The 22,728-nt window shown below is 38.9% G+C and overlaps 4 protein-coding genes and 2 non-coding genes across 12 annotated transcripts in view; 4 read left to right on the forward strand and 2 right to left on the reverse strand.

The window, feature by feature from the left end:
• The first annotated feature begins 1,356 nt into the window (after positions 1 to 1,356).
• On the forward strand, positions 1,357 to 2,509 carry LOC148062205 (SH3 domain-binding glutamic acid-rich-like protein 3). 2 transcript variants are annotated; one of them, XM_087812827.1, is made up of 3 exons: positions 1,357 to 1,495; positions 1,573 to 1,740; positions 2,338 to 2,509. In XM_087812827.1, the coding sequence occupies exons 1-3, from the start codon at positions 1,451 to 1,453 to the stop codon at positions 2,398 to 2,400; spliced, it is 276 nt and encodes a 91-aa protein (XP_087668953.1). In that variant the 5' UTR covers positions 1,357 to 1,450; the 3' UTR covers positions 2,401 to 2,509. The 2 variants fall into 2 exon arrangements, with proteins under 2 accessions (XP_087668953.1, XP_087668954.1); XM_087812828.1 differs by having other exon boundaries at positions 1,391 to 1,500.
• A 372-nt stretch (positions 2,510 to 2,881) lies between these two features.
• rps12 (ribosomal protein S12) lies at positions 2,882 to 5,522 on the forward strand. The gene is made up of 6 exons (XM_087812207.1): positions 2,882 to 2,920; positions 3,045 to 3,091; positions 4,071 to 4,187; positions 4,362 to 4,464; positions 5,129 to 5,230; positions 5,435 to 5,522. Exons 2-6 carry the CDS (start codon positions 3,078 to 3,080, stop codon positions 5,495 to 5,497), a joined length of 399 nt encoding a protein of 132 aa, XP_087668333.1. The 5' UTR covers positions 2,882 to 2,920; positions 3,045 to 3,077; the 3' UTR covers positions 5,498 to 5,522.
• Positions 3,922 to 3,996, forward strand: LOC148062207 (small nucleolar RNA SNORD101). The gene has a single exon (XR_015709226.1). It is a non-coding gene; the product is annotated as a small nucleolar RNA SNORD101 (small nucleolar RNA).
• LOC148062208 (small nucleolar RNA SNORD100) lies at positions 4,221 to 4,302 on the forward strand. The gene has a single exon (XR_015709227.1). It is a non-coding gene; the product is annotated as a small nucleolar RNA SNORD100 (small nucleolar RNA).
• Positions 5,523 to 5,775: 253 nt separating the features above from the next.
• Positions 5,776 to 20,341, reverse strand: LOC148062209 (scavenger receptor cysteine-rich type 1 protein M130-like). Of its 2 annotated transcripts, XM_087812204.1 has the most exons (18): positions 20,301 to 20,341; positions 19,946 to 20,101; positions 18,359 to 18,416; positions 18,131 to 18,157; positions 17,755 to 18,066; positions 16,246 to 16,539; positions 14,752 to 15,066; positions 13,770 to 14,054; positions 12,372 to 12,686; positions 11,992 to 12,282; positions 10,611 to 10,919; positions 10,189 to 10,506; positions 8,816 to 9,124; positions 8,444 to 8,743; positions 7,103 to 7,444; positions 6,934 to 7,041; positions 6,791 to 6,875; positions 5,776 to 6,725 (listed from the first exon to the last, which is right to left on the reverse strand). In XM_087812204.1, the coding sequence occupies exons 3-18, from the start codon at positions 18,390 to 18,392 to the stop codon at positions 6,575 to 6,577; spliced, it is 3,795 nt and encodes a 1,264-aa protein (XP_087668330.1). In that variant the 5' UTR covers positions 18,393 to 18,416; positions 19,946 to 20,101; positions 20,301 to 20,341; the 3' UTR covers positions 5,776 to 6,574. The 2 variants fall into 2 exon arrangements, with proteins under 2 accessions (XP_087668330.1, XP_087668329.1); XM_087812203.1 differs by lacking the exons at positions 19,946 to 20,101; positions 20,301 to 20,341 and adding an exon at positions 18,493 to 18,571.
• A 1,205-nt stretch (positions 20,342 to 21,546) lies between these two features.
• eya4 (EYA transcriptional coactivator and phosphatase 4) overlaps positions 21,547 to 22,728 on the reverse strand; it is a 54,396-nt gene continuing 53,214 nt past the window's right edge. For all 5 annotated transcript variants that reach the window (XR_015713609.1, XM_087812222.1, XM_087812220.1 and 2 more), the window contains one exon: positions 21,547 to 22,092. Coding sequence is in view for 4 of the 5 variants with exons in the window: in XM_087812222.1 (XP_087668348.1) it covers positions 22,012 to 22,092 (81 nt within the window). In the remaining variant the exon portion in view is untranslated. The remainder of the gene's footprint in view (positions 22,093 to 22,728) is intronic.

The raw sequence follows: 22,728 nt of genomic DNA on the forward strand, positions 1-22,728 counted from the left end.
TTTATCCAGGTGGGAGTAGGTCCGATGCAGGAGGTGAATCTTCCACACCAACTGCTGGCCGGTGGGCAAACTGCAGGGGGTCTTGCACGTGCTGGACTTGTGGCCTGAGATGTTTGAGGACCAGCCGCTCCAGTGTCTTCATCAGCTGCGAAGTCAGGGCCACCGGTCTGTAATCGTTCAGCACACTCGATCGGATCTTTTTCGGGACTGGAACGATTCAGGAAGTCTTCCACAGAGTTGGTACTTTCCCCAGCCGTAGACTGAGGTTGAGGTTGTTTTTAATTATTATTTAACATTTTCTGCAATGATTGTTTCGATTTTGAACAGTTAGGAGTAATGACGTAAAAAATCTAAGGCTGTTATTTTAAAGATGTTCTCCACTAAATAACTTTGTCTGGATGACCACACCCAAAATCCAAGTGTCATGTGACCACCAAAATGCTTTACAACAATTGGTCAGAGACGGTGCTTTCATATTAAGTACTGAGAGATTTTTTTTTTGTAGTAACCACCTGATAAAATGAGAAACTGACAACAGGAGTCGTTATCTGGTTGTGAACAAATGTTCGAGCAGTTTGTGAAAACTAAGAAAGAATTTATGACTTTGCAGTTACGCTGTTCTGACACACGAGGGAGCCAGAAACAGTATTTTATTATTTAACAAGGTGCTGCTTACAAACGTCAATCTATTTGATTGAAGTTTTTAGTTGTTTTTTTTTTTTTGTTTTTTTCATTCATTTAGATTTGACAAGAAAACCCACCATACTACAATACATTTTTGTGTATGAAAGTATAAAACCTCACATAAAATACATGTTTTTCCTGTTTCATGTTCATGCCTGGCCCGCCGGCAAACATAAACAAAGAGGTTAACTTGCTAGCTTAGCTAGTCAAACACACAAAGATTAAATCACCCAACATGTAATTGTTGCTTGTTGTGAGGATTATAGATTGTGTAAAGCCCTAATATTAAATCAAGGACACGTTGACGTAAACGTTGAATTTCTTTAGACAGACATTCGCATTATGTCCCTAAAAGTGCATTTATTTAAAATATAATACAACTCGGTCATAATAAAAACACTTGTTTATTATAACTGTGTGTCTTGCATCGTTGTTTTTAGGTGTCTTTGTTTTCTTTCAATTCAAAGTAGAGATGTTTAGTTTCAGGGAAGTGAGGGATAATGAGTTCAGGTCCATGAAAATCAAGTATGTTTGGTTTTTGTGTGTTTAAAATGTGAATATGCATATGTATGAGCATGTGAGTGTGTGTCTGTGTGAACTTGCATGGGTGTTTCCACAGTAACAATCTGAGCATGTGGGTTGAAACAGACGACTCTCACAGCTGGGTGTGTCTCCGAAGCAGGTAAACCGTGTTCGGACCTGCTCAGCCCGCATTCTGCATTCTACACAAGAATCTAGATCATCTCTGCTCTGAGTCTCTTCCAATATGGGGATCACTCTGTATTACTCCAGCGCCACAGGCTCGATGGCGGTAATGTATGATGACACTAAACAAGTGAATACTACTCTTCGTTGTGTACTTCTATAGAGTTGTCCTCTCGATCACAGATGAAGAAGCAACAGCAAAAGATCCAGATGGTGTTGGATGGCAAAAAAATCGAATATGCATTGGTGGACATCACTCAGGACTCTAAAGTTAAAGACGAGATGAGGGGAAAAGTTGGGAACCCTACAGCTTTGCCCCCTCAGATATGTAACGGAGACGACTACTGCGGGGTAAGACAGACAAATGACCAATGACCAATGTTGACTCTCAATCGTGGAGCTCAAGTCACGAGTTTCTGCTGATGTTGCCACACCAGTGTGTGTGTTGCTCTTCTGTCAATCAACTGAAGGAAGAGTCAGTGTTGTCATACATCACTGCTGCTACCAGTACATTCGATAGCAAGAGGAGTATGTAGCATTAAATGTACTGATAACAGCGGTATTGGGGTGTGTTGCACAATAAACACCTTATCCTGGACGTTTTTTTAAAAAAAGCTAAAAGTCCTTGTAGATCATAATTCTGCATTGTTTGAACGTCTGTAACATGTGCCACAGTTTATGAGGCATAAAGGCTCAGCTAATTCAGGGCCTTGGATTTACTCAGGGGCCACATTATATACTAGGGCTGTTGTAAGGGGCCATAAAAACAAAGAATGAAGGAAAAATAAAAAGAATAAAAAGGACATTAGAAATAATCGTAAAGGACAGGATTAACAAAAAATATTTTTTGTAAAACTAAAACGTCTTTCTATGTTTTTGGTATGTTTTAATTTTTGTTTTGGTTTAATGCATCATGACTTGTCTGACTTTCTTTTTCTCTCCCTTCAGGACTACGTTGCATTTGAAAACGCAGTTGAAAACGAAGCAATCGAGGAGTTTCTAAAGCTCTGACCTGGACGACGACTTGGCTGTTCAATGCTTTATTACAGAAATCACAGAATGACACAATTGTTTTCCAACACTTTGGACACTCTATAATAAAGAACAATATGGCAAAAAATGTTTTTTTTTTGTTATTTCTGAGCCTTCTTTAAAATAAATTATTGTGGTGTTTGTTATCATGTTATCTTTATTCGTGAAAAGGTTACTGATAATAGAAATAGAATTTGAAACAACACATTTACAATAAATGTAGATGAAAATATAAATTTAAATAAATCAAATTAAAAATAAATTATTAGTGCTCAACAATTCCACTGTTTTACACACATATATAATTCTTTCTTTTTTTATTATTATTATATTTTATTCATCTTTTTTGTGTTATTATTATACGTTTTCTGATTCAAATAACAAGGCAGTAATATAAAATATACTATTACAATTCACCACTAGGGGTCGCCTGTAGGTATAAATATCTCGTCGCGCATCTATGACGTCCTCTTTACCCGCTACCCGAGAGGAGGAAAGGGTGCGTTTGTTCTCCCACTTGTCTAATCTGTTGGATTCTTCAAACATCTCACCTTTAAACTCCACCACCGTTGCACCACCATCATGTCTAACCTTTCCTCCATCTTGTGTTTGCTTTATTGCAGAACTTTTAAGTCCGCCATCCATCCAAATCTACAATGGCCGAGGAAGGGTGAGTGTCGGACTGTGCTAGCTTAATACACAACTATAAAAAACAAAATGTCGCGTCTTAAACTAGCTCAAACAAAATGTCGCGTCTGAAACCATCTCACTTACTTCCCGGTGTGTTTTCGAAAATGTAGCTCCTTGTATTGTTGGTAGTAGAAACGCCAGCTATGAATACTTGTGTTCATACGGCTTTACATGTCGTAAATGGTGCCATGTGTCGGGAATTATCGACGCGATCCCGATATTGTTGCAATAAATGTTCAGAAAGTTCTTCAACAAAGTGACTTTATGTTTTTATTTAGCTTAAAACGACAAGTGTGTGCGCTTCCCCAGCGTTCCCTCGTGTCATTCAATGAAATTGCCTTAAAATTAACGCCTAAAATGACCATTTAAATGTCTAAATTAAAGTGTAAAGGGGCTTAAATTTGAATACGGGACATTTTTTGGGGCTAATTTAAGTTTTCAAAATATTTGGTTACATTTATTTTAAATGCAGTAAATCTTTTTTTCCATGTCTTAAACTCTGGAAACTTGTATTAAAAGGATGTTTACCTAAACCAATGTATTTTTGATCAAGTTTGTTTTTTTGAGTTGGTACTAAATTTAATGTCATGATATCTCAAAGGGTTTTGGTCATACATTTAATGTGCATTAAAATCCAGTTTAATTCTATGAAGATGAATGAAATCAAACACTTGTCTTGCCCGTTTTAAAGCTGTAATTTGAAAAAAAAAATCCAAAGTAATGCTAACCGTATTGTCATTTTGATCAACTTTTACATCCCTAGTTACTTTAGTTAACTTGTAAAACTGACTTGTATCTGAGCTTCATCCTGTTCACATGATGACTTTTGTTTCTTTTGTCGGATACCCCTTCACTCTCCAATGAGTGAGACATCCAGTCTGAAGCAGGAAGCTTAGCCACTGCATGCAGTTGTGTAGTTTTGTGCTGTTTGTGTTGCTGATCAAACTTGTGTTCCTCAGCATCGCTGCTGGAGGTGTGATGGATGTCAACACCGCTCTCCCTGAAGTGCTCAAGACCGCACTCATCCACGACGGTCTGGCCCGTGGCATCCGTGAGGCCGCCAAAGCCCTGGACAAGTACGTGTTTTGGTTGCCGCCTGGTCTTGAACCCGTGTCTGTGATGATACTTGGCGCCCTCTACTGAAGCTCCATGTGGATGTGCCTTTGTTACCCAACTTCTGTCTGAGACGCTCCTCGCCGCTGCAGCAGGATTTGAACCGTGAGGCGGTTGCTGATGTGTGTCTCTTGCAGGCGTCAGGCTCACCTGTGCGTCCTCGCCGCCAACTGTGACGAGCCCATGTACGTGAAGCTGGTGGAGGCTCTGTGTGCCGAGCACCAGATCAACCTGATCAAGGCGAGTACTGACCCTGCATCTGATCATAACTTTATACCTGAGCTGAGTGTGTTAGCTCATGTACTCTGACCTCTGGGCCCAAACCTGCCCGATATTTCTAATGTTTTTTTAACCACAATTAAATGTTTGCCTACGTCAGCTACTGTGTTTGACATGACTAAAGACATGCTCAACATTATGAAGGCTAATGACTGACCTGGAAAAATACTTTTCAGCTTTAAGTATTTTTGTTGTATATGTTGGTGTTTAAAATAAAATTCATTTTATATACAATTGACGTGCAAATATTCAATGTTTGCTGCTGTAAGTTTAACTTGCTTCACAGCTTAATGAGGATTTCCCATTGAATCCTGGTGATTACTGAGGACGAGAGGATACAGTTGACTCATGCCGCTTTTAAAGCTGATTGGCACCATTTTGGTTTCAGTATTGCAACATATTGTAATGTAATACCAGGTTATTGCCAGTACACGCCCCTACATGTGTTAAGTTAAAACCACAGCTCAGACTCTAATCAAAACGTATTAAGATGAAAAACCTCATTGCAACTTTTAATCCAGATGGCCATTGATGTTGGTCTGAAAAATATTCTATTTCTGCTCAAACAGTTTGTAGGGAAAATGTATTCCTTTTTCACCAAGCTGACCTCTACTTTATGCTGCAGGTTGACGACAACAAGAAGCTGGGCGAGTGGGTCGGTCTGTGCAAGATCGACCGCGAGGGAAAACCCCGCAAGGTGGTTGGCTGCAGCTGCGTCGTAGTCAAGGTCAGCAAAACTTGAGTTTTCTTCCTGCACTGAACAGTCTGAGCCGATTAACTAGTGATGCTGAATTGTTGAGCCATTGAATATTTGTCTATACAGTGGTTAGTGCAGAGTCCATATGACGCTACACTCTGCATGTTCACACCAACCTTAGAATATCAGTCATGTCTACAGTCTCCATTTTTAAAAAGCTGTTTCTCTCCACAGGACTACGGCAAAGAGTCTCAAGCCAAGGATGTCATCGAGGAATACTTCAAGGCCAAGAAATGAGCCGTCAATAAATCTGGAAATGAGACTCGACTGCCTTGTTTTCTGACTCTGGCTGACGTCCTGGTGTAGAACTTTATCTAGTGCAACAAATGTCCATCAGAAATTACAAGCAAAGGGCTGTTTGAAACGGGCTAAAATGATTCATAAACTGTATCCTTCAATGTAGAAATGCATTGCAGCGATCCATTGCATTACTCCAGTTTCTGCTGTCAACGTAAACGAGTCCAGTGCAATAAGGTCCGGTCCATAACCAAATACTCAACGATACAATGAGAGGATTATTTGAAAATGTTTAATCCTTTTAAACTTAACAAGTATTAACATTTAAAACATGTATTTTTATATAATTGCATGCACCCTCAACATTTTTGGAAACTGTCCCACTTGCAATACATTTGCGACCCACGGAATCGATTTTACAGTAATCTCAGGACTTTCAGTTAGAAACATAATTTGCTCTTAAGCTGGATGGTACAGTGAACATGCACTGCTGCTGCACAGAGGGAACTGAATTGTTCAGAATAAATCGTTTGGGCAGGTTTTAAGTACAATTTCCTGCAGAAGTGAATAACTTTGGTTTTAAAGTGTCTATATTTAAAATGGTCTGGCAGGATTTGTTTTTCTGCCGTCTTGGACTAATCTTCACATGTGCACTAGTTTGTCTGCCCAACATCACTGTTGCGTAAATGCATAGTTAATATTCCTTAATGGTAACATGCCAAGATGGGTGGATGAATTGTCGCCACAAGAGGGCGCACTGAAATTCCTTTTGCTCGTATTTTCAATCTTCCACTAATTAAAACAATCATCGCGCTTTACTTTTGCAATTATATTATCAAAGCCAAGGAGGTGATTAATGATCAGAAGCAGCTTCAGAACGTTTTAACATTTTCACATTCTTTTAGTAAATACATTATTGATCAGTTGTGTACACAAAAACAAACCACACAATATACAAACATGGGGATCTAAGATCAGAAAACTACTCTACAGCATCAGTGGTTTTTAGAATTATTGTTTTGTGAAACTAGGCCTAACATATTCCAACACGACACATGACTGGACCTGGTGTCAGATTCAAGGTTGAACCAGAGGCTCGAGTTCGTAGCACACTCGTCCTGCCAGATCTTCAGGAGCATTTTCCACCGAACCATCAGCATCAACTTCCACCAACTTGTCATCCAACACTTGTCTCTGTGCTGCCGCCCTCTGCTGGCTGGAGATGTCTCTGCCATGAGCAAGAAGCACTTGGTCATCCCTGAGATTAAGAGACACTTCAAAACATGGACTAACCTGCCATCAAGAGCTCCGTTTCCTCTGTCATCTGGACTTGCTTTGACTCCTCCCCCCAACCTGCTGCTGAACTCCACTGTGGAAGCTGTGAAGACAAACAAGATGGCCGCCTTGTTCACTCAGACTGGTCTTGCCGTAGGTACCTGCATTCCGCCATCTTCTTCTCCACAATAAATAACCAGCGATGAGCAGGAGAACCAACAGCACGCCTCCAACCACCACACTGGTCAACACGGGCGAGGACGAGCTCTCTGCGGAGACCAAAACATTATGACCGTTTCAACTCCGTCCTTCGACTGCAGCCGGCCTCACCGACGACCGTGACGTCCAGTGACTTGGAGGGCGTCGAGAGGTACACCCTGGACGAGACGTTCAGGGCGTAGACGCAGCTGTACAAGCCTGCGTCTGCGGAAGCGATGGAGGGAAACTCAAAGTAGGCCAGGAAGAAGACGGAGTGACCGAACGATGGCTTGACGTCGCTGGTGTTCAGGTTGGACTTGAGGTTGGTCAGGTAGAAGAGGCCGTCCGGGTACTTGGTGTGGATGGAGCAGGTGATGGAAAAGCTGCTGCCTTTGTTGACCGACACCTTCTCCGGGCTGAAGATCACCATGGTGTGAGGGGACGTCAGGGAGATGCTGGGCTTCTCCAGATTCACTATCAGAAATACAATCTTTACAAACAACTGTAATCATTATACATGTATGTAAAGAACTGTACTTATGGAAGTGATATTCTTATTCCAATATTTAAAAAATAAATGTTCTAATATAGATTTGAATTGAATATAAAAATGTTGTCCCTATTATACCATTATTTTTATATTTAATTTAAAAAGCTACATATTGGCAATTGTGAGTTTAAAAAATGTAATTTTCTAAATATAGAAATAACAGTATCAAATTATGTGTGAAAAAAAAGCATTAATTTTGGAAATATTCGACTCTCATGAAATTCAGTTAATAGTGCACATGATGTTAATAAAGCAAAATAAAACCAACTTGAAGGTGATTTTGTCTGTAAATATTACAGGATAAGTAGAGGCTTAAGTTCCTTTTTTAAATTTCAATTTAACGTGTTTTTCCCAACCCTGATGCGATCTCTCACTGATGTCCCATAAAACTTTACTTTGACTCTAGCTCAGAAATAAATCAAATAATCTTGATTTATTTTCAGATTAAATGTATATAACATGAAACATTATACATTTGTGCCATTTTATAATATCATGTCATAGTAACACTTGTTTCCTTGTTACTTGATATTCTTTTTTCCAGACATATTAAAGTGAAAATCCCACAAGTTTAAAAATGTGGTTTCTGGCGACCCCGTTTGTAAGAACAGTGTAACTGCAATGCCATAAAATCTCAAGTAGGCCATTGCCAAACACAACATGTTTTGGAAAATACTTTGTGTTCCCCCGTTATATCTTCCTGGTCGGTTGAAAAATACTCAGTACTCGTATGAAAACACTGTCTCTGGTGGTCACATGACACTGTCAGACTCTCTGGTTGTCAACACAAAGTTATCCTTAGAATCCTTAAAACAATAGAGAGTTCTACTACATGACTCATGGATGTTCAATATGAACTAAACCATCAATGTACAAGATTTCCTGATGAAATGTTCAACGGTGCAAAAACAGAAGTGACAAACCTTGAATGACGAGATCTACTGGAGTCCCCTGTGGGTAGTTGATCATGTGTTGCTCCAGTTTCTTCTGAAACTCACAGTAGTACGACCCCCCGTGGCTGAAGTCCACTTTACTGATGATAAACACTGCGAATCCATGTTCTGAAAACCTCTTCAGTCCCTCTTTTCCAGGGTCTTGAGTCTTTTTCAAGGTGAACGTTCCACCCTTTTGCTCGGTCAGTAAAGTGCAGGTGAATTCCACCTTTGCTCCCCAGTTCACCTCCAGACCCGGGGTCACCGAGATCTCCGGCTTCTGTAAATCACCTGCAACACACAGACCATCACTAAGACGGGTGGACTGATGATCACCGTGACGATAGGAAAATGTCCTCCCACCGAGACAGATAACGCTGGCGTCTTCGCCGTGACCGCAGTTGTTCTCTCCATATCCAGGGTGGACACAGAGAGAGAGGGCCAACTCTTCGCCGCCGCACTCCACGTTGTCCAGCCATATCGGACCACTACCTTCGCCGTAGTGGGCGCTCATGGGGGCGGCGACGGCGTGGCCGCAGCCCAGCTGCCTGCAGACCACGTCGCCCGACGTGAGCGTCCACTCGTCGTCACACACCGTTCCCCACTGGGCCTTGTGAAAGACCTCCACTCGGCCCGAGCACGGAGTGGAGCCTCCGACCAGCCGGAGCTGTGCTGCAAGTCAACACAGTCAAACATGAGGATAGAAAAAGAAAATTAAATATATATATCTTTATATTTCAAAACGCATGCAATTATCACAGCGTCTGGCAGCAGTCATCACGTCTCAGCAGTTTAAGTAACAATGAAATCCCAATGACTGAGGACGAGAGGATACAGTACAATTCAAGTACTCGGGCAATACCACTAACATAACCTTGTTCCTACCTTATCGCAATATATTTTAACGTGATATTGTGATACTAGTACACAGGCGTACCTTTGTGCTTGCTAGTCATCATAATACTGACAGAAAAACTTTCTTCCTCGTCCACCTAATGCCATCACAACCCATTTCTGTTTATGATCCAGTTGTTCGTACAAATGTATTTATACGATGTTATTTGCATTTGGGCTCGTTATGTGTGGTCAAATGGATTTTAACTAACTTTTGTGTCTACACATGGATACATGAAACAACTTGATTTATGTAGAGAACAGTGACATTTAAAGTTAAAAAATGTATACAAAATACAGTGTATACTCATAAATATAAATACTTTTGAAAGGTTTGATGTACAGGAAAACCGCAAAGTGAAAACTACTATGTCTACACGTGAATTTAAATACATATTACATTTCCATAAAAAAAAAGAAGAATTTGCAAAAAAAACTACTGTGTAACACATCAAAATAAATAATTAATACGTAATTCCTTTGATTTACAGAAAAAACTGTGAATTTAAGTAAGTAAGTAAGTAAGTAATATTTATTTATATAGCGCTTTTCCAGACCAGGGTCACAAAGCGCTTTAACAATCAAAACAATACTCAAAAAAGTATATATTTTAAAGATCAAGATAATACTGAGAACAACACAGGAGTTCCAGAAAATCAAGGAAAAGCCTGAACAAATAGAAACGTCTTAAGATGTTTCTTAAAGGAGTCAGTAGACTCCTTCAAGCTTAAAGTGAAAAGACGATTCTCTTGCCTTCATAGACATGAACAAAGATCATTCATGTATTTGTTCTAGAAGCACTTCTATATATTATTCAGTAACGACTGAGCGGCTGTGTTCACCTGCACAGGAGAAGCTGGAGGCGTGTTCGGCTCCACACGTCGCTGCACTGAAGCCATGCAGGACACAGTCTTGAAGAGAAGTCATGTTCTGGAAACAGGAGTCGGAGGCGTCTACGCCTGTAGTGCCGTCTGAACCGGAGGAGGTGCCGCCCGGAGCGTTCAGAGCAGATCCACAATCCAGGACGTCACACACAGACTGAGCTTTGCTCAGCGTCCACTCGGTGTCACACACGTGTTGCCACCGCGGACCGTTGCGGACCTCCACCCTGCCGGTGCAATAGTCGGTGCCTTGGTTGACCGCTCGCACGCCCACACTGTCTGGAGACCAGAGAAGGACATCGTTTTAACCTCAAAACATCAACAGGATTATTTGTTGCTTCAGGCATCAACACTGTGGACCCTGTACTACATGGATTCGGCACCTTTGCAGATGAGGCCGGCTATGGAGCTGACGTTGCAGGTGTTGCCTGGAACGTCTTCCTGCTGGCACTGAGCTAAAGAGGACTCTTGTCCATGGCAAGAGAACTGCTTGATCCAGAAGTTTCCCGACCCGTGACCGTATTCCAACATCTTGGTGATCTGGTGAGGGAGCCCGCAGTTCAGTTGCTTACAAACAACCGTGGCGTCGTTCATGTCAAAATATTCTCCACACATGGTTCCCCACTGGCCCTTGTCGAAGTACTCGGCTCGCCCGGCACAGTCGTTCGGACCGCCTGCCAGCCTCACGTTACCTGGGAGCGACAGGGTGTAGGAGGTCACGAAACCACAGAACATAAGTATAGTGTACAGTATATGATATGACAATAGGTTTAAGGATTTCGATACAACTTTTAAATAGTTATAATCCTAAAAGAATATTTAAACACCAGACATGAAACGCTTATTTATTGCTACGAATAGTAGCGATGGTCTGATGAAGCTTCATGAAACAGTGTCATTATTTTCGTTAAACAACATGACACTGTTTCATGAAGCTTCACCAGACCATCGCTCTCATCACCCTAACTGCAAAATAAAAAGCAGAAAAGCGTTTTTCAAGATTCAATTCAAGACATAATATTCTAAGGTAATAGAAGCTTACTAAAGCTAATAACAGTGTAGTTATTTTGATGTAAAAGAAAAAATTAAAAAAACTAACTATGACCCTTTCATCTCAGTTACATTAAAGGATTTTGCCCGAGGGTAGAAGAAAAGTAAGTGAAAAAGTAAGAGAGAAACGTCCGTGCTGCATTCAAAGACATTTGCAAGAGGGTAGAAATCCAGATTAATCATGCTTTATTTACATTTAAAATATTGTAATTCTGTATTTCTAGGCTGAATCTGGTTTTGCTAAATGATGCGATTTCTTTGTCTTTTTCGAGTGTCGAAAGAAAAACTTTAACCGAGTTTTGTTTTTGATTGTTCAAGCGCTTTGTGACCCTGGTCTAGAAAGGTGCTTTACAAATAACCTTTACTTACTTACTTACATAACATTAAAACCCTGCTACAAGTTGGAAAGATGCTAATGCTAAGATGCTAATGCTTGTAAATAAGTGTCTCTCTGTGACACGTTGTAGATATTTCCCTTCGTTGCTCTTCGCATCATTGCATAATCTGATGGTCACGCATGTGTTCTCTGTGCCCACGAAGCATTTTCTCACTTACGGAACTGGTTTCACAACTTCTCAAAAAAAATTGTCTTCATCTGCAATTGTTACCGGAGGAACCTGAACATTCAACACCTAAACAAACACCACATGATGATGAAACTTCAATTAAATAGACGTGTTTTGACCCAGTTAGATATTTTGACCGGAGTCCTACCTGAACATACGACAGATGCCTCCTCCATGTGACTCCTGATGACCTCTCGGAGAGAGCACTTGTTGAGCGCCATCTCTCTGCCGGTGCAGGTGACGGTGTATCCGATGATGGCAGAGCCTCGACCGAATGAATCTGAAATGGACTTCACGTCTCCACAGTTCATCTCTCGACACACCACCGTGGCCTCGTTCCTCCCCCAAGACCCGCGCGACACTGCCGACCACTGGCCCTCCACGTAGAACTCCACTCTGCCGGAGCACTGGTCGGTGCCATTGTACAATCGGATATTTTCTGGGGAAAAAAAAAATGAGGAAGAAACCATTTATCCATGTGGTTGTTTCAGAGTGTGTAACTACGAGGCTATTTATCTTTAAAGTTACCTGAACAGATCACTCCGGCATCTTCAGAGTGGCTGCAGTCGTTGTGTCCGAACTCCGGTCTGCTGCAGTGCTCCAGTGACGTCTCATTGCCAGAGCATTGCATGTCATCTAGCCAGATCTCGCCTTTCCCCTCTCCGAAGAAAGACCCATGTTTGGCTGTCTGAGCCGAGCCGCAGTCCATGGACCTGCAGACCACCTGAGCGTCGTTGATGTCCCAGGAATCGTCGCACACAGTTCCCCACACAGCGTTGTGCATGATCTCGACTCTGCCCGAGCAGCGGCCGGAGCCATTCGAAAGGCGAACGCTAGGATTGCCTGGAAAGAGGGATGGCTGCTATGAATCTTGGCACATCTTGGCAATCAATCCCTGCAGAATTTCTGTTTTAATGTCAAGAAGCATTGCCTCCATCCTCTTTGTCGGCGGGTGCCAGAACATCTCCTTTCATGACGTGTTTAAACCATCATTTTTAAGGAGTTTCTACCCTTTCATTTTTGGTGTCCAAAGAAGAAGGAACTGTCTCCCCTGCTGTTAATATAAAAATCTTCAGCGAGAATTCTGACCTGCTCTAGTAGAAGAACTCACATTTCTCCGATCCTTAAAACTCTTCACTGGCTTTCAGTTTCTTTCAGGATCAATTTTAAAATTCTGGTTCTTACTTTCAGAACTATTCATGGTCAGGCTCCTCCTTGCATCAGTGATCTGATCCAGCCTTACACCCCAGCTCGGGCTCTGAGGTCTGTGGATCAGAATCTACTGATGGTTCCTGAACACGGTTCAGGACCAGAGGAGAGAAATCCTTCCAGGCTGTTGCTCCTAAGCTTCTTCCTCTCTCTCTGTGTTTGATGATCTACTGACTCCTTCAAGAAACATCTTAAGACATCAATTATATTTGGGCTGCTGTCTTTGTCTCTATGTTTTCTTGCCCTTCTAAAGTATGTATTTTCAACTGGGTATTGTTTTGGTGTTTAAGTGCCTTGTGACCCTGGACAATGTTCTTACCTCATCAGTAATTCAACCACCCAGTCCAGTCCAGACCTGTGTGCTCGATCAAATAATTCCCTGCACTGGTTTGTTTCTCTTGTTCTCTTTCCTTTATTACACTTAGGATTAGTTTCACTGGACTTTTTGTTTGCTTAGTTTGCTTTAGTTTTGACCTCAGTGTTTTCTTTCTTTTGTTTCCTATTTCTTTCCTCAGTTCAGTAGATGCTTTAGGATATTGAACTTTGCTTGTTCCTTGTTTAGTATTGGTGTGTTCGTATTGATTATATCAGATGTTAAAAAATTAAATTGTTATATATTCCACTCAAAAGTTGATGCTGGTTCAAAACTGAATACCACAGTATATTGAAACAAAACCAGCCATTGTGCTTCGATTTAATGACTTTCTTTCGTCTCACCTTCACACGACAGAGACGCTGCCTCACACATGCCCAGGTTTTGCTGAAGGTCACACTGGGTGATGGAGGTCACGTTGTTGGGGCATCGACTCACGAATCCTCGCACTCTTCCTTGGCGAGTATTTACACCCGTCTCTTTCGGTTTTCCACAACGGATCTCTGAACACAGCATTTTGGCCATCTGGTAGTTCCAGTTGCTGTCGCACACGTTTACCCAGGTGTCTTTGTGCTTCAGCTCCAGTCTGCCGTTGCAGCGCCCTGTCCCGTTGGTCAGCCGGATTTTTTCTACAATACAAAGTTCAATTGAAACATTATTTGTATTCAGGAAGCAAAAATCCTGACGAGACCAGCTACTGTTGACTAGAAAAGTATTGTAATCTGCTAGTTAATTAGGTTTTTTTGTAACAAATAACAATGCATTTTTTGCCCAAAACCAAATATCTAGACAAAGTCCAGTCATCTCTTATTTGGTATTTTACCCTTTTGAATTTGTGTTAAGCAACATTTAACTTTTCAAGTTTACAAATTTGTAAACAAGACAAGTTAAAGTTTTGCTTTTGGATTAAATATACTTGAATATATTGAAAAACTTTTGATTTCATTTGTGATTCATCAGTACAACTGACAATTTGCATTTTCTGTGTCATTTGGCGTATCTATCTGAGCATTTCAGTGTATTTTCTTCTGCATCTTGGCACCAAGTGGGAAGGTTTATTACGTTAGCAAATATCTAAACTTTACAAGGCCAATTTTATTTTCAAGTCACCATGTTAACTGTGAGTTGACTGGGTTTCTTACAGGCTTTCTTTAAAAAGAAATTGGCTGCAATCGGTGGTTAAACTCTCAGAGCAAAAATATAACTTTCCCGTGTCATCTTATACATTTTTATTCAAAGACTTTATAACCATTCACACCTCACCATCTTATCATCAGACCTGCTAATGTTTAACTTCGAACCAAATCGTGTGCACAAATGTATCACCTGAACACACGACACCAGCGTCCTCGTTGTGGTTACAGTCATGCTGCCCGAACGTGCGGTGAGTGCAGTCCGACAGGTATTTTTCCCGACCGCTGCACTGCACGTCGTCCATCCACACTTGATCTTGACCTTTTCCATAGAAGGCATCGGCCTTCACTTCCAAAGGGATGCCGCAGTTCAGTTCTCGACACACCACCTGAGCTTCATTCATCCCCCATCTGTCGTCGCAGACCGTCCCCCACTGCGAGCTGATGTAGAGCTCCACTCGACCCGAGCACGGATGTGTGCCGTTCACCAGACGGATCGGTTTATTGTCTGTCCGGAGAAAAAAAAGAATTTTATATTTTACTTAAAGGCTACTTTTAACGATGCAGTAAATCTCAAGACCCTTATTTTTCCTCTCAGGTCCATCGTTGACCACGCCTGAAGTTAACTAGTTTAATCTTTCAATCTGATCTGAAAAAAACACTTAAATGGGATTCAGCTGAGTATTATTTTATTAATGTCTTCATAAGGTTAGGCTTCATCAAATTATAGCATATTTTGACTTTATAAATCTTCCACATCTAGCAGTTACACTTGTTCTGACTATAGGGGGAGCCAGATACAATATTTTTTTTATTATCTTACACGTTACCGCTTTAATATTAAATACTTTTAAATTAAAAGAAAACAAAAATAATTTAGTGCATGAAAATGTTGATAAGATGCTTTCTGGGGAAATAATGTAGCAGCAATTTTCTTTTTTTTAAATGTGAATATTTCCATCTTATAGTGCGTCTGCAGTAAAAAGAAAAGACATTTTCAACAGATTACTTATCCAATTAATTATCCATCAGATAGTCTCTCATTCACAGCCTTGTCTACAAGCCATATTCCATCATGAAATTAAATGTGTTTAGTAATATAGTTTGGTAATAGTTTGAAGCACAGGAAAACTGTGATTAACATTAATATTACAAATATGATCTTTTTTGAATATTTTCCGTCATCAAAGGTCTTTCATGGCAACAATCCTGTGACTAATGAACAACAATAGTATGGTATAGCTGCTAGATATTTCTTTCGTTATAGAAGGTCCTTCATCCCAACTGGTGTCAGGATACTTAACTCTCTACTTTAAATATCCTGATGCTAATCTGTAGTGTGTTTTTTCTTCTCGTGTGTTTTATTTTATTTTTTGTTTTTATTTGTATTTTATTTTATTTTATTCTATTTTATTAAATTTCTAATTTTGTAAATAATTTGTATATTTTTAAGATCGTTTTTATTTTATTTTTTATTATCTCTTCTATTATTCTTTTTTCCCTGCACTTTATTTGTTTTTTTCTCAACTATGCTGTTGTAAAAGTGTGTTCCCCCTCTGGGGATGAATAAAGAGTTTCTATTCTATTCTATTCTACATAAGTTTTAAATTAGTACTCTACAGGTTATTACAAAACAACGTAATAATGTTCTCTAAAGACTAAAGAGGAAGGTGTTTTCGTGACTTACTTCCACATGCGACAACAGCATCCACACAACTTTCCCTGTACTCTTGAATGGCACATTGCACCAGCGAGCTTTCATTGCCACGGCAGTTGGTTTTCACGTTATCCATCTTCAGTGCCGCTCCGAACTGCATCTGCTGGCTGCTCACCAGAGGAGTCCCGCAGTTGATTTCCCTGCACAGGACTTCGGCTTCCATCTGGCCCCAGTCGCTGCCGCACACCTTCTTCCAGTGGCCGCCGTGGTAGAGTTCCACTCGGCCTTCACACCGGCTGCTTCCGTTTGTGATCTTCACGTGGTCTGCAGACGTCGGATGAAAGAAAGTGTTTATTCTTTGTATTGTTTATTAACTTGGATCACCTTAAATAAACAACATTGTCAAATAGTCTAGTCAAGATGTCTTTTCAAGTCTTTTAAAGGTCTGGAAAACAGACAAAAGTTCAGTTTTTTTTTTACACACAAATGATACTTTGTTATGATGCTTTGAAGTGAAATGTAGGTCAAACAGAATTGATATTTAAGTCGCGTGTCCTTCTGGACTTTGCACTTGTATGTGCCTAATGTTATAAATAGCCGCAAACTAACTACAAAGGAATCATAAAAATGATATTGTTATCGTTCAATTTTAGTATTTAATATAAGACAAAGATACACAAAAATACATTATGAGACACTTCTTGTAACGCCTTATTTAAGACAAATGTCAAATTATTCTCTCCCGTGTTTTTAAAATTTTAAAAGGTTGAAAAAAATATTTAAGTGGGTGAAGCACTTGTTATTTATGAGACAAACGAAATCGATGATGCAAAGAGAAGTTTTTGCTCGAAATGTCCTAATAATGTTGCTGTGTCAGCCAATTTCATCCAAAACTTCTCTTCTGCTACTTCCACAAATGACCACATTTGAGTAAAAAAAAAATGTATGTATGTTAGTGATCACTTCTTTTTTTTGTGTGTGAATGGAATATTTGTAAAAACTAAAAGATTCTGCTAGTGTGTGGCTGTGGCTTTAACTCATAGATGTGCATATTCTGGTGAAGATTTCATGTTTATGTTGTTTAATGGCAATTGGGGCATAAATTGAAGAACTTATTTTACCTCAAAGTATAAAAGACTGAGAAGCTCCACTGATAATGATAATGATAAGGTGCTGATCCTCGATCTAAGCAATGGAAATAAATCACTGTTTTTTTTGTGACCCTCATGAAGTCAAAGATCATGTCAAAGCTAACATTTTTAGTTTGTATTGATTTATTTTTTATTCATAACTAGATTAACTTTAAATAAGGTTTTTCATTTATAGGACTATTTACTTCCCTCAAATGATTTAAGAATAAATATACTACAATTTTGGAAAAAGTGCTTTTATATAGGATATTAAAGAAAAGTTATACAAAATATATATTTTTTTGCATAATTGGTCTCTTCTCCTTGACAGCCCCTCAAAATTTCACAACATGTGGTCCCTGAGAAAATGTGATTGTCCACCACATGGTTAAAAATGTAGTCGACTTACCCGAACAAATGACTCCGACGTCTTCGCTGTGAGCGCAGTTGTTCTCTCCCAGCTCTGAATGAGAGCACTTCAAGATGGACGTCTCCTTCCCCGTACACTGCACGTCGTCCAGCCAGATCTCGTTCTTGCCTTCTCCAAAGAAACTATTGGTCTTGGTCTCCATGGCGGAGCCGCAGTTCAGCTCCTGACACAGCACCTGGGCATTGATGATGGTCCAGTGGTCGTCGCACACCGTCCCCCAGATGTCGTTGTAGTTGATCTCCACTCGACCCGCACAGCGCGACGGGCCCACCAGACGGATCTTTTCACAGTCTGTACCAAAAGCACCGTCATCTTTGTAGACCATGAACAATGTTAAATAATGGAATTTACTGACCTGCCGTGGGTAGAAGACTCAGTAGACCTGAGGTACAGAGAGAAAAACACATTTAGGAACGATCCATGAATATTTTTGTACTTTTAACACTTTATATTCATATATTATCTTGATTATCTTAAAATTTATTCACATACAATTAACAGGATAAATGCATGAAGCAAACACTTATGACATATCTTACAAAGTTCAAAAACAATATATATATATTTTTTAATAATTACCCACCAGCAGTGAAACACAATAGAGGTAGAAAGGTCATCTTGTATGTCGTCGCAGGTCAAATCTGTTGTGGATCAGAGCAGATAAAGAACGTTTTTTCAAAAACAAAACTAATTATAATAGTTCAAAGATCTTCTTACCTGTTGATAAAACAACACGTTTGTCTATATAAGATAATCCATGGTTCTTTGCTAAGCCCGATGAATGCTACAATCAAAGTGACCACTTGGACTTGGACGACAAACTTGACGTGTGTTGACATTTTCATCAATCATTAAAGAAGGATGATCGGTTTTACGCACTGAATCTGATTTTAAGCTCAATATTAAAACAATGCATGTGATTTAAACTAGACATGAAATGGAATTATGTTTACCGGTCAACTATTTACTTAATAACAAGGTCACGAAGAAGTTTGAATTGAGGGAAAATTAGGATTAAATGCCAATATTTCCCGGGATGTTCAAAGCCCACATGAGTCCTCCCGCCTCTCTCTGGCTGTGGTTCCCGGCAGTCGTGACATGTTGACTTTGAAGCGAGACTGGTTAAGGTGACAGAAGTCAAGCCAGGAAATTGCACATCAAGTATTTAATAAAAACACGCTAATATTCTGTGTGTACATCCGCAAAAGAAGAGGCATCGTCAATCTACAAAAGATTCTTGGGAGGGACATAAAACCAGAAATTGGACTATATTCAAGTTTCTACATATGTGATCTAGACCCTCTGTTGAGGAATTAAGATGGTGACAAAAGTTCCCCGAAGAATCCTAGAACTCTGTGGGACCAATTCCAAAATAAAATCCTCTTTAAACTCCCTTCTTAAAACACCATAAACCACAACTTTTGCCACTGAGACCTGATTCTCTCAGACTTTTCAGGATCTTTAACAACTTAAATTATTATAAAATATATAAATATATATTTTCTAGCCAAAGAAACTTTAGAAAAACAAAGGAAGTTCACCGAGTTTGAGTGTTTTTATATTCTATTTTGAATTTTCAATGTTTATTGAGACAATTTCTCAGAATAATGTATCTCATTATGGTTTTACACAAATATAAAATAAAAATATAAGTGTTCATAATTAACACTAATTGAGTTTTATGTGTTAAACCATTTTAGACTTTTTTTTTCCAACTGCTTGAAGCTACAAATGCACAGGTGCTGTGTTGATACACTTTTATTCTATAGTGTTAATAACATTCTCAGTCAGTAATTTAACTACAGCTTGTTCTAAAATATCAAAAAAATGCTCCATTTATTGTATTACCCTGACAAAATGAATAATGTCAATAAACTTACTATTATAAGTAAAAAATACATTTCCATAAGTCATCTAAAAAAAGGGGGAAGGCTGATTTTTCTTAAAACAAAGGCTCCATGTTTTCTTTCTGCAGTTTTTATGATGAAAAGTGTAAGAAAAAAAGAGAAGTAAATAAATAGTTGAATAACACTAACCTTTAAAAGAAAGGGGAAGTGAATATCGTCCACTGAAGCATGGCGTGACAACTTGACAAAAGTCATAACTTAAAAGTCTTAAAAGTTTTAAAGAAGTGACAAGAACTTTTTTTTCCTTAATTCTTTTCTCTCACCTTCATGTTGTCCAGTTGCTCCTCGGGTCAAAGCTTCTGCCTCTGCAGCTCCTGGTGTGAGGAGGATCTAAGGAGGATCTCAGGAGGATCTCAAGAGGAGGGACGAGCAGCTCCAGACACTTCATACCGTTTTTTGACCCTCACTCCTAAACAATCCTAAACAAACCCAGGGTTCACTCTCCTTGTGTGTCACTACTTATAATGTCAAAAAGTGAATGAAAGTCAACATATAAAAGACAATTGAATTCCTTATATTAATCTACTGCACCCTGGTGGCGTGAGAAAGACACAGCAGACATAAACCTTTATGCATTATTTCAGCAGCCATGTTTCATTTCGCGTTTATTTTACTAACCTTTGGTTGATTCTTTTCTTTAACTTAAAGACGATTTAAGCGAGCATCTTTTATTCTGGTGACGACTTCAACTGAGTTCAGGTGGAAGTAAATGTATTTTAAAGCGTTCTCCTTCATGGCGTTTTTGTATAAAATAACAATACATTCATAACCAGTCGTGTTTCAGAGTGAAACTGATGATTTACCCAGACTGCAGCGCGAAATTAGCTTGTTTGCCATTAGCCTTACCACGTGATATCCTTCACCGATCGATCTATGAATTTATTTATAATTAAGTTTGAACAAAAATAGAAAAATAAATAATTACTAGGGTAATACTTTTTTTTTAATCCAAAAAAAAGAATGTTTTATAACGGTGCCAACTTAAATTGGCCTTTTTTTTAATTAATATTGAAATTTAAGATTTAAATATTCAATGAAAAACAATATTGTGATTGAAAAGTTGACATCACAAATGTATCAGCCATAAGACAAAATAAAAATAAATATATTTATTAAACTTATGTTTTTCCATTAGCCTTCAATGTGATTTTCCTACTTTAGTATGAACAAGTTATATCTAATGTATTTTCTTGTCAACCATTTTTTTTTCTTTCTTAATATTTTCTTTTTCAATGCAATTGAAGTTGGCATTCTTTAATAAAGATTATCTATCTATCGAAGCCCATAGTTTTAAGGACAAACATCGCCTTTTTGTCCCCAGACTTGGAGTTATAATCAGTTAGCGTCTACTGAATTCATTTAAAAATAAAAAATAAAAATTTGTTCTTAGGTTTATTAAGATTGTGACAATGTGTCTTCATATTTTCAACACTGTAGTGGGATCTAATTTTCAGTAAATACAATTGTGGAAGTAAAACATTGAATTAAAAATACTACACTTTAGGATCTTGAGAAACTCACTGCTTTGATTCTTAAGATTACCTTCTTTTCCCATTCATGTCTATTATTTATCATGTTAAAAACTAAAAATAAATGAACCTACAACATTTTTTATTATAAAATATTAAAAGAATAAGATTCCATTCCGTAAATAGCTACCACAAAACTGTATTGAGAACTGTTTTTCGGACTTTAAAAAGTATAAATGCTATATTTTAGGAAAGGTATTTGAATTTAAAGTATATCAATAATAATTCATTTTATTTTGTGATTAATTGAGTTACTTTAATTGAGCTAATGACAGGATTATACCTCCTTGTGTAAACAAGACAATTTAATTAAAAGAAAACTCATAAAAGTGTGATTCAGATTAGAGTCCTCCTTTTATCTACATTTCTGAATAAACAAAAGACATTCAAACACATTAAGGCACAACAGATGACCCACATCCTTGACCCCCGTCCCACCCAGCAGAAACATTAAAAAAAAAAATCCAGAAGAACAAACACTCCCCACCCAGCTAGTCTGTAGCCTTGTTCATGGCTGACCTCCCACCACTGTCACTTTATTGCAAATAATTTACAGCTTCTCCTCACGAGGACCCCGGCGGACGCTCCGTAGTCCCAGCTGGCGTCTTCAGAAGAGACGGACGGGGCAGAGTTTCAGTCGTCCACCGTTGTTTAAGACCATAAGAGTTCGTGACTCCAGGGAAAAAAAAAATAATAATCTCCAAAAAACATTCGCAGTGTTCTTAAATATTATTAGAAAAGAAAGCGGCGGCAGAGCGCCGGCGTCCACGGTTAAAGTCCAGTCCTTGTTGCCGCCGCCATTACAGGTACTCAAACTCCAGTGCTTGATGTAACGCCAGCAGGTCCGAGTGGCTGGATATTCTCCAGAAGGGCATGTTGTGCTGCAGGGGGGGGACACGAGAAGATGTTAGCACCTCATGAACTCTTGCTGCTTCATCATCATCATCTCACTACAGCAACTACAACAGCAATGATCACTGCAAACCCAGAGAAGTTTGTCCTGAAGCTTCTGCCAGAAGAATCTCTAGACTTATTGTCTTAAGAGTTGAATTCATGAGTTATTTATTGACTAAATATTGTACATTTCTGTGTATATTCCAAGTATACTCCATTGTAATCTATTGGGTATAATTATACTTTCAAGTAAATTAAAAATAAAACTATTATTATGTTATAATATTATTATTATTACTTGGGACTGTATTTTTAATTCAATATGTTTTCATCTTTAATCTTTCTTTCTGCAGTGACAACTTGAATATCCTAGCTCTAAGAAGAATAAAGAAACATTTAAAGTTGTTCCTTCTTTATTATTCTATACGTTTGTGCATTTATGAATCATGATTTGGTTTGTATTGTCTAAAAAAAACACTATTTTATTACATTTTCTTTATTCACAAACTCTTTTGTACTTTTACTTTAAAATATATTTGAGCGACTTTAAACTTTTAAATCTCTAACAACATACTACTGAAAAGTAATAAAAGTAATTCTATCCATAGAGTTGTCATTTAAAC

Source organism: Callionymus lyra, chromosome 17, assembly GCF_982586985.1.
Source record: "Callionymus lyra chromosome 17, fCalLyr1.hap1.1, whole genome shotgun sequence".
NCBI classification, from domain to species: domain Eukaryota; kingdom Metazoa; phylum Chordata; class Actinopteri; order Syngnathiformes; family Callionymidae; genus Callionymus; species Callionymus lyra.

What these genes read in the sequence shown, in the direction of transcription:
- LOC148062205 (XM_087812827.1), top strand. Translation starts at nt 1,451, where the DNA reads ATGGGGATCACTCTGTATTACTCCAGCGCCACAGGCTCGATGGCG. An exon ending in GCGCCACAGGCTCGATGGCG is followed by an intron (nt 1,496 to 1,572) that starts GTAATGTATGAT and finishes TCTCGATCACAG; the next exon opens with ATGAAGAAGCAACAGCAAAA. An exon ending in ACGGAGACGACTACTGCGGG is followed by an intron (nt 1,741 to 2,337) that starts GTAAGACAGACA and finishes CTCTCCCTTCAG; the next exon opens with GACTACGTTGCATTTGAAAA.
- rps12 (XM_087812207.1), top strand. An exon ending in GCCGCCAAAGCCCTGGACAA is followed by an intron (nt 4,188 to 4,361) that starts GTACGTGTTTTG and finishes TGTCTCTTGCAG; the next exon opens with GCGTCAGGCTCACCTGTGCG. An exon ending in GCAGCTGCGTCGTAGTCAAG is followed by an intron (nt 5,231 to 5,434) that starts GTCAGCAAAACT and finishes TTCTCTCCACAG; the next exon opens with GACTACGGCAAAGAGTCTCA.
- LOC148062209 (XM_087812204.1), bottom strand. Translation starts at nt 18,392, where the DNA reads ATGACCTTTCTACCTCTATTGTGTTTCACTGCTG. An exon ending in CTCCAGCTTCTCCTGTGCAG is followed by an intron (nt 9,125 to 10,188) that starts GTGAACACAGCC and finishes GTTGACTTGCAG; the next exon opens with CACAGCTCCGGCTGGTCGGA. An exon ending in AACGGAGCTCTTGATGGCAG is followed by an intron (nt 6,726 to 6,790) that starts GTTAGTCCATGT and finishes TGCTCATGGCAG; the next exon opens with AGACATCTCCAGCCAGCAGA.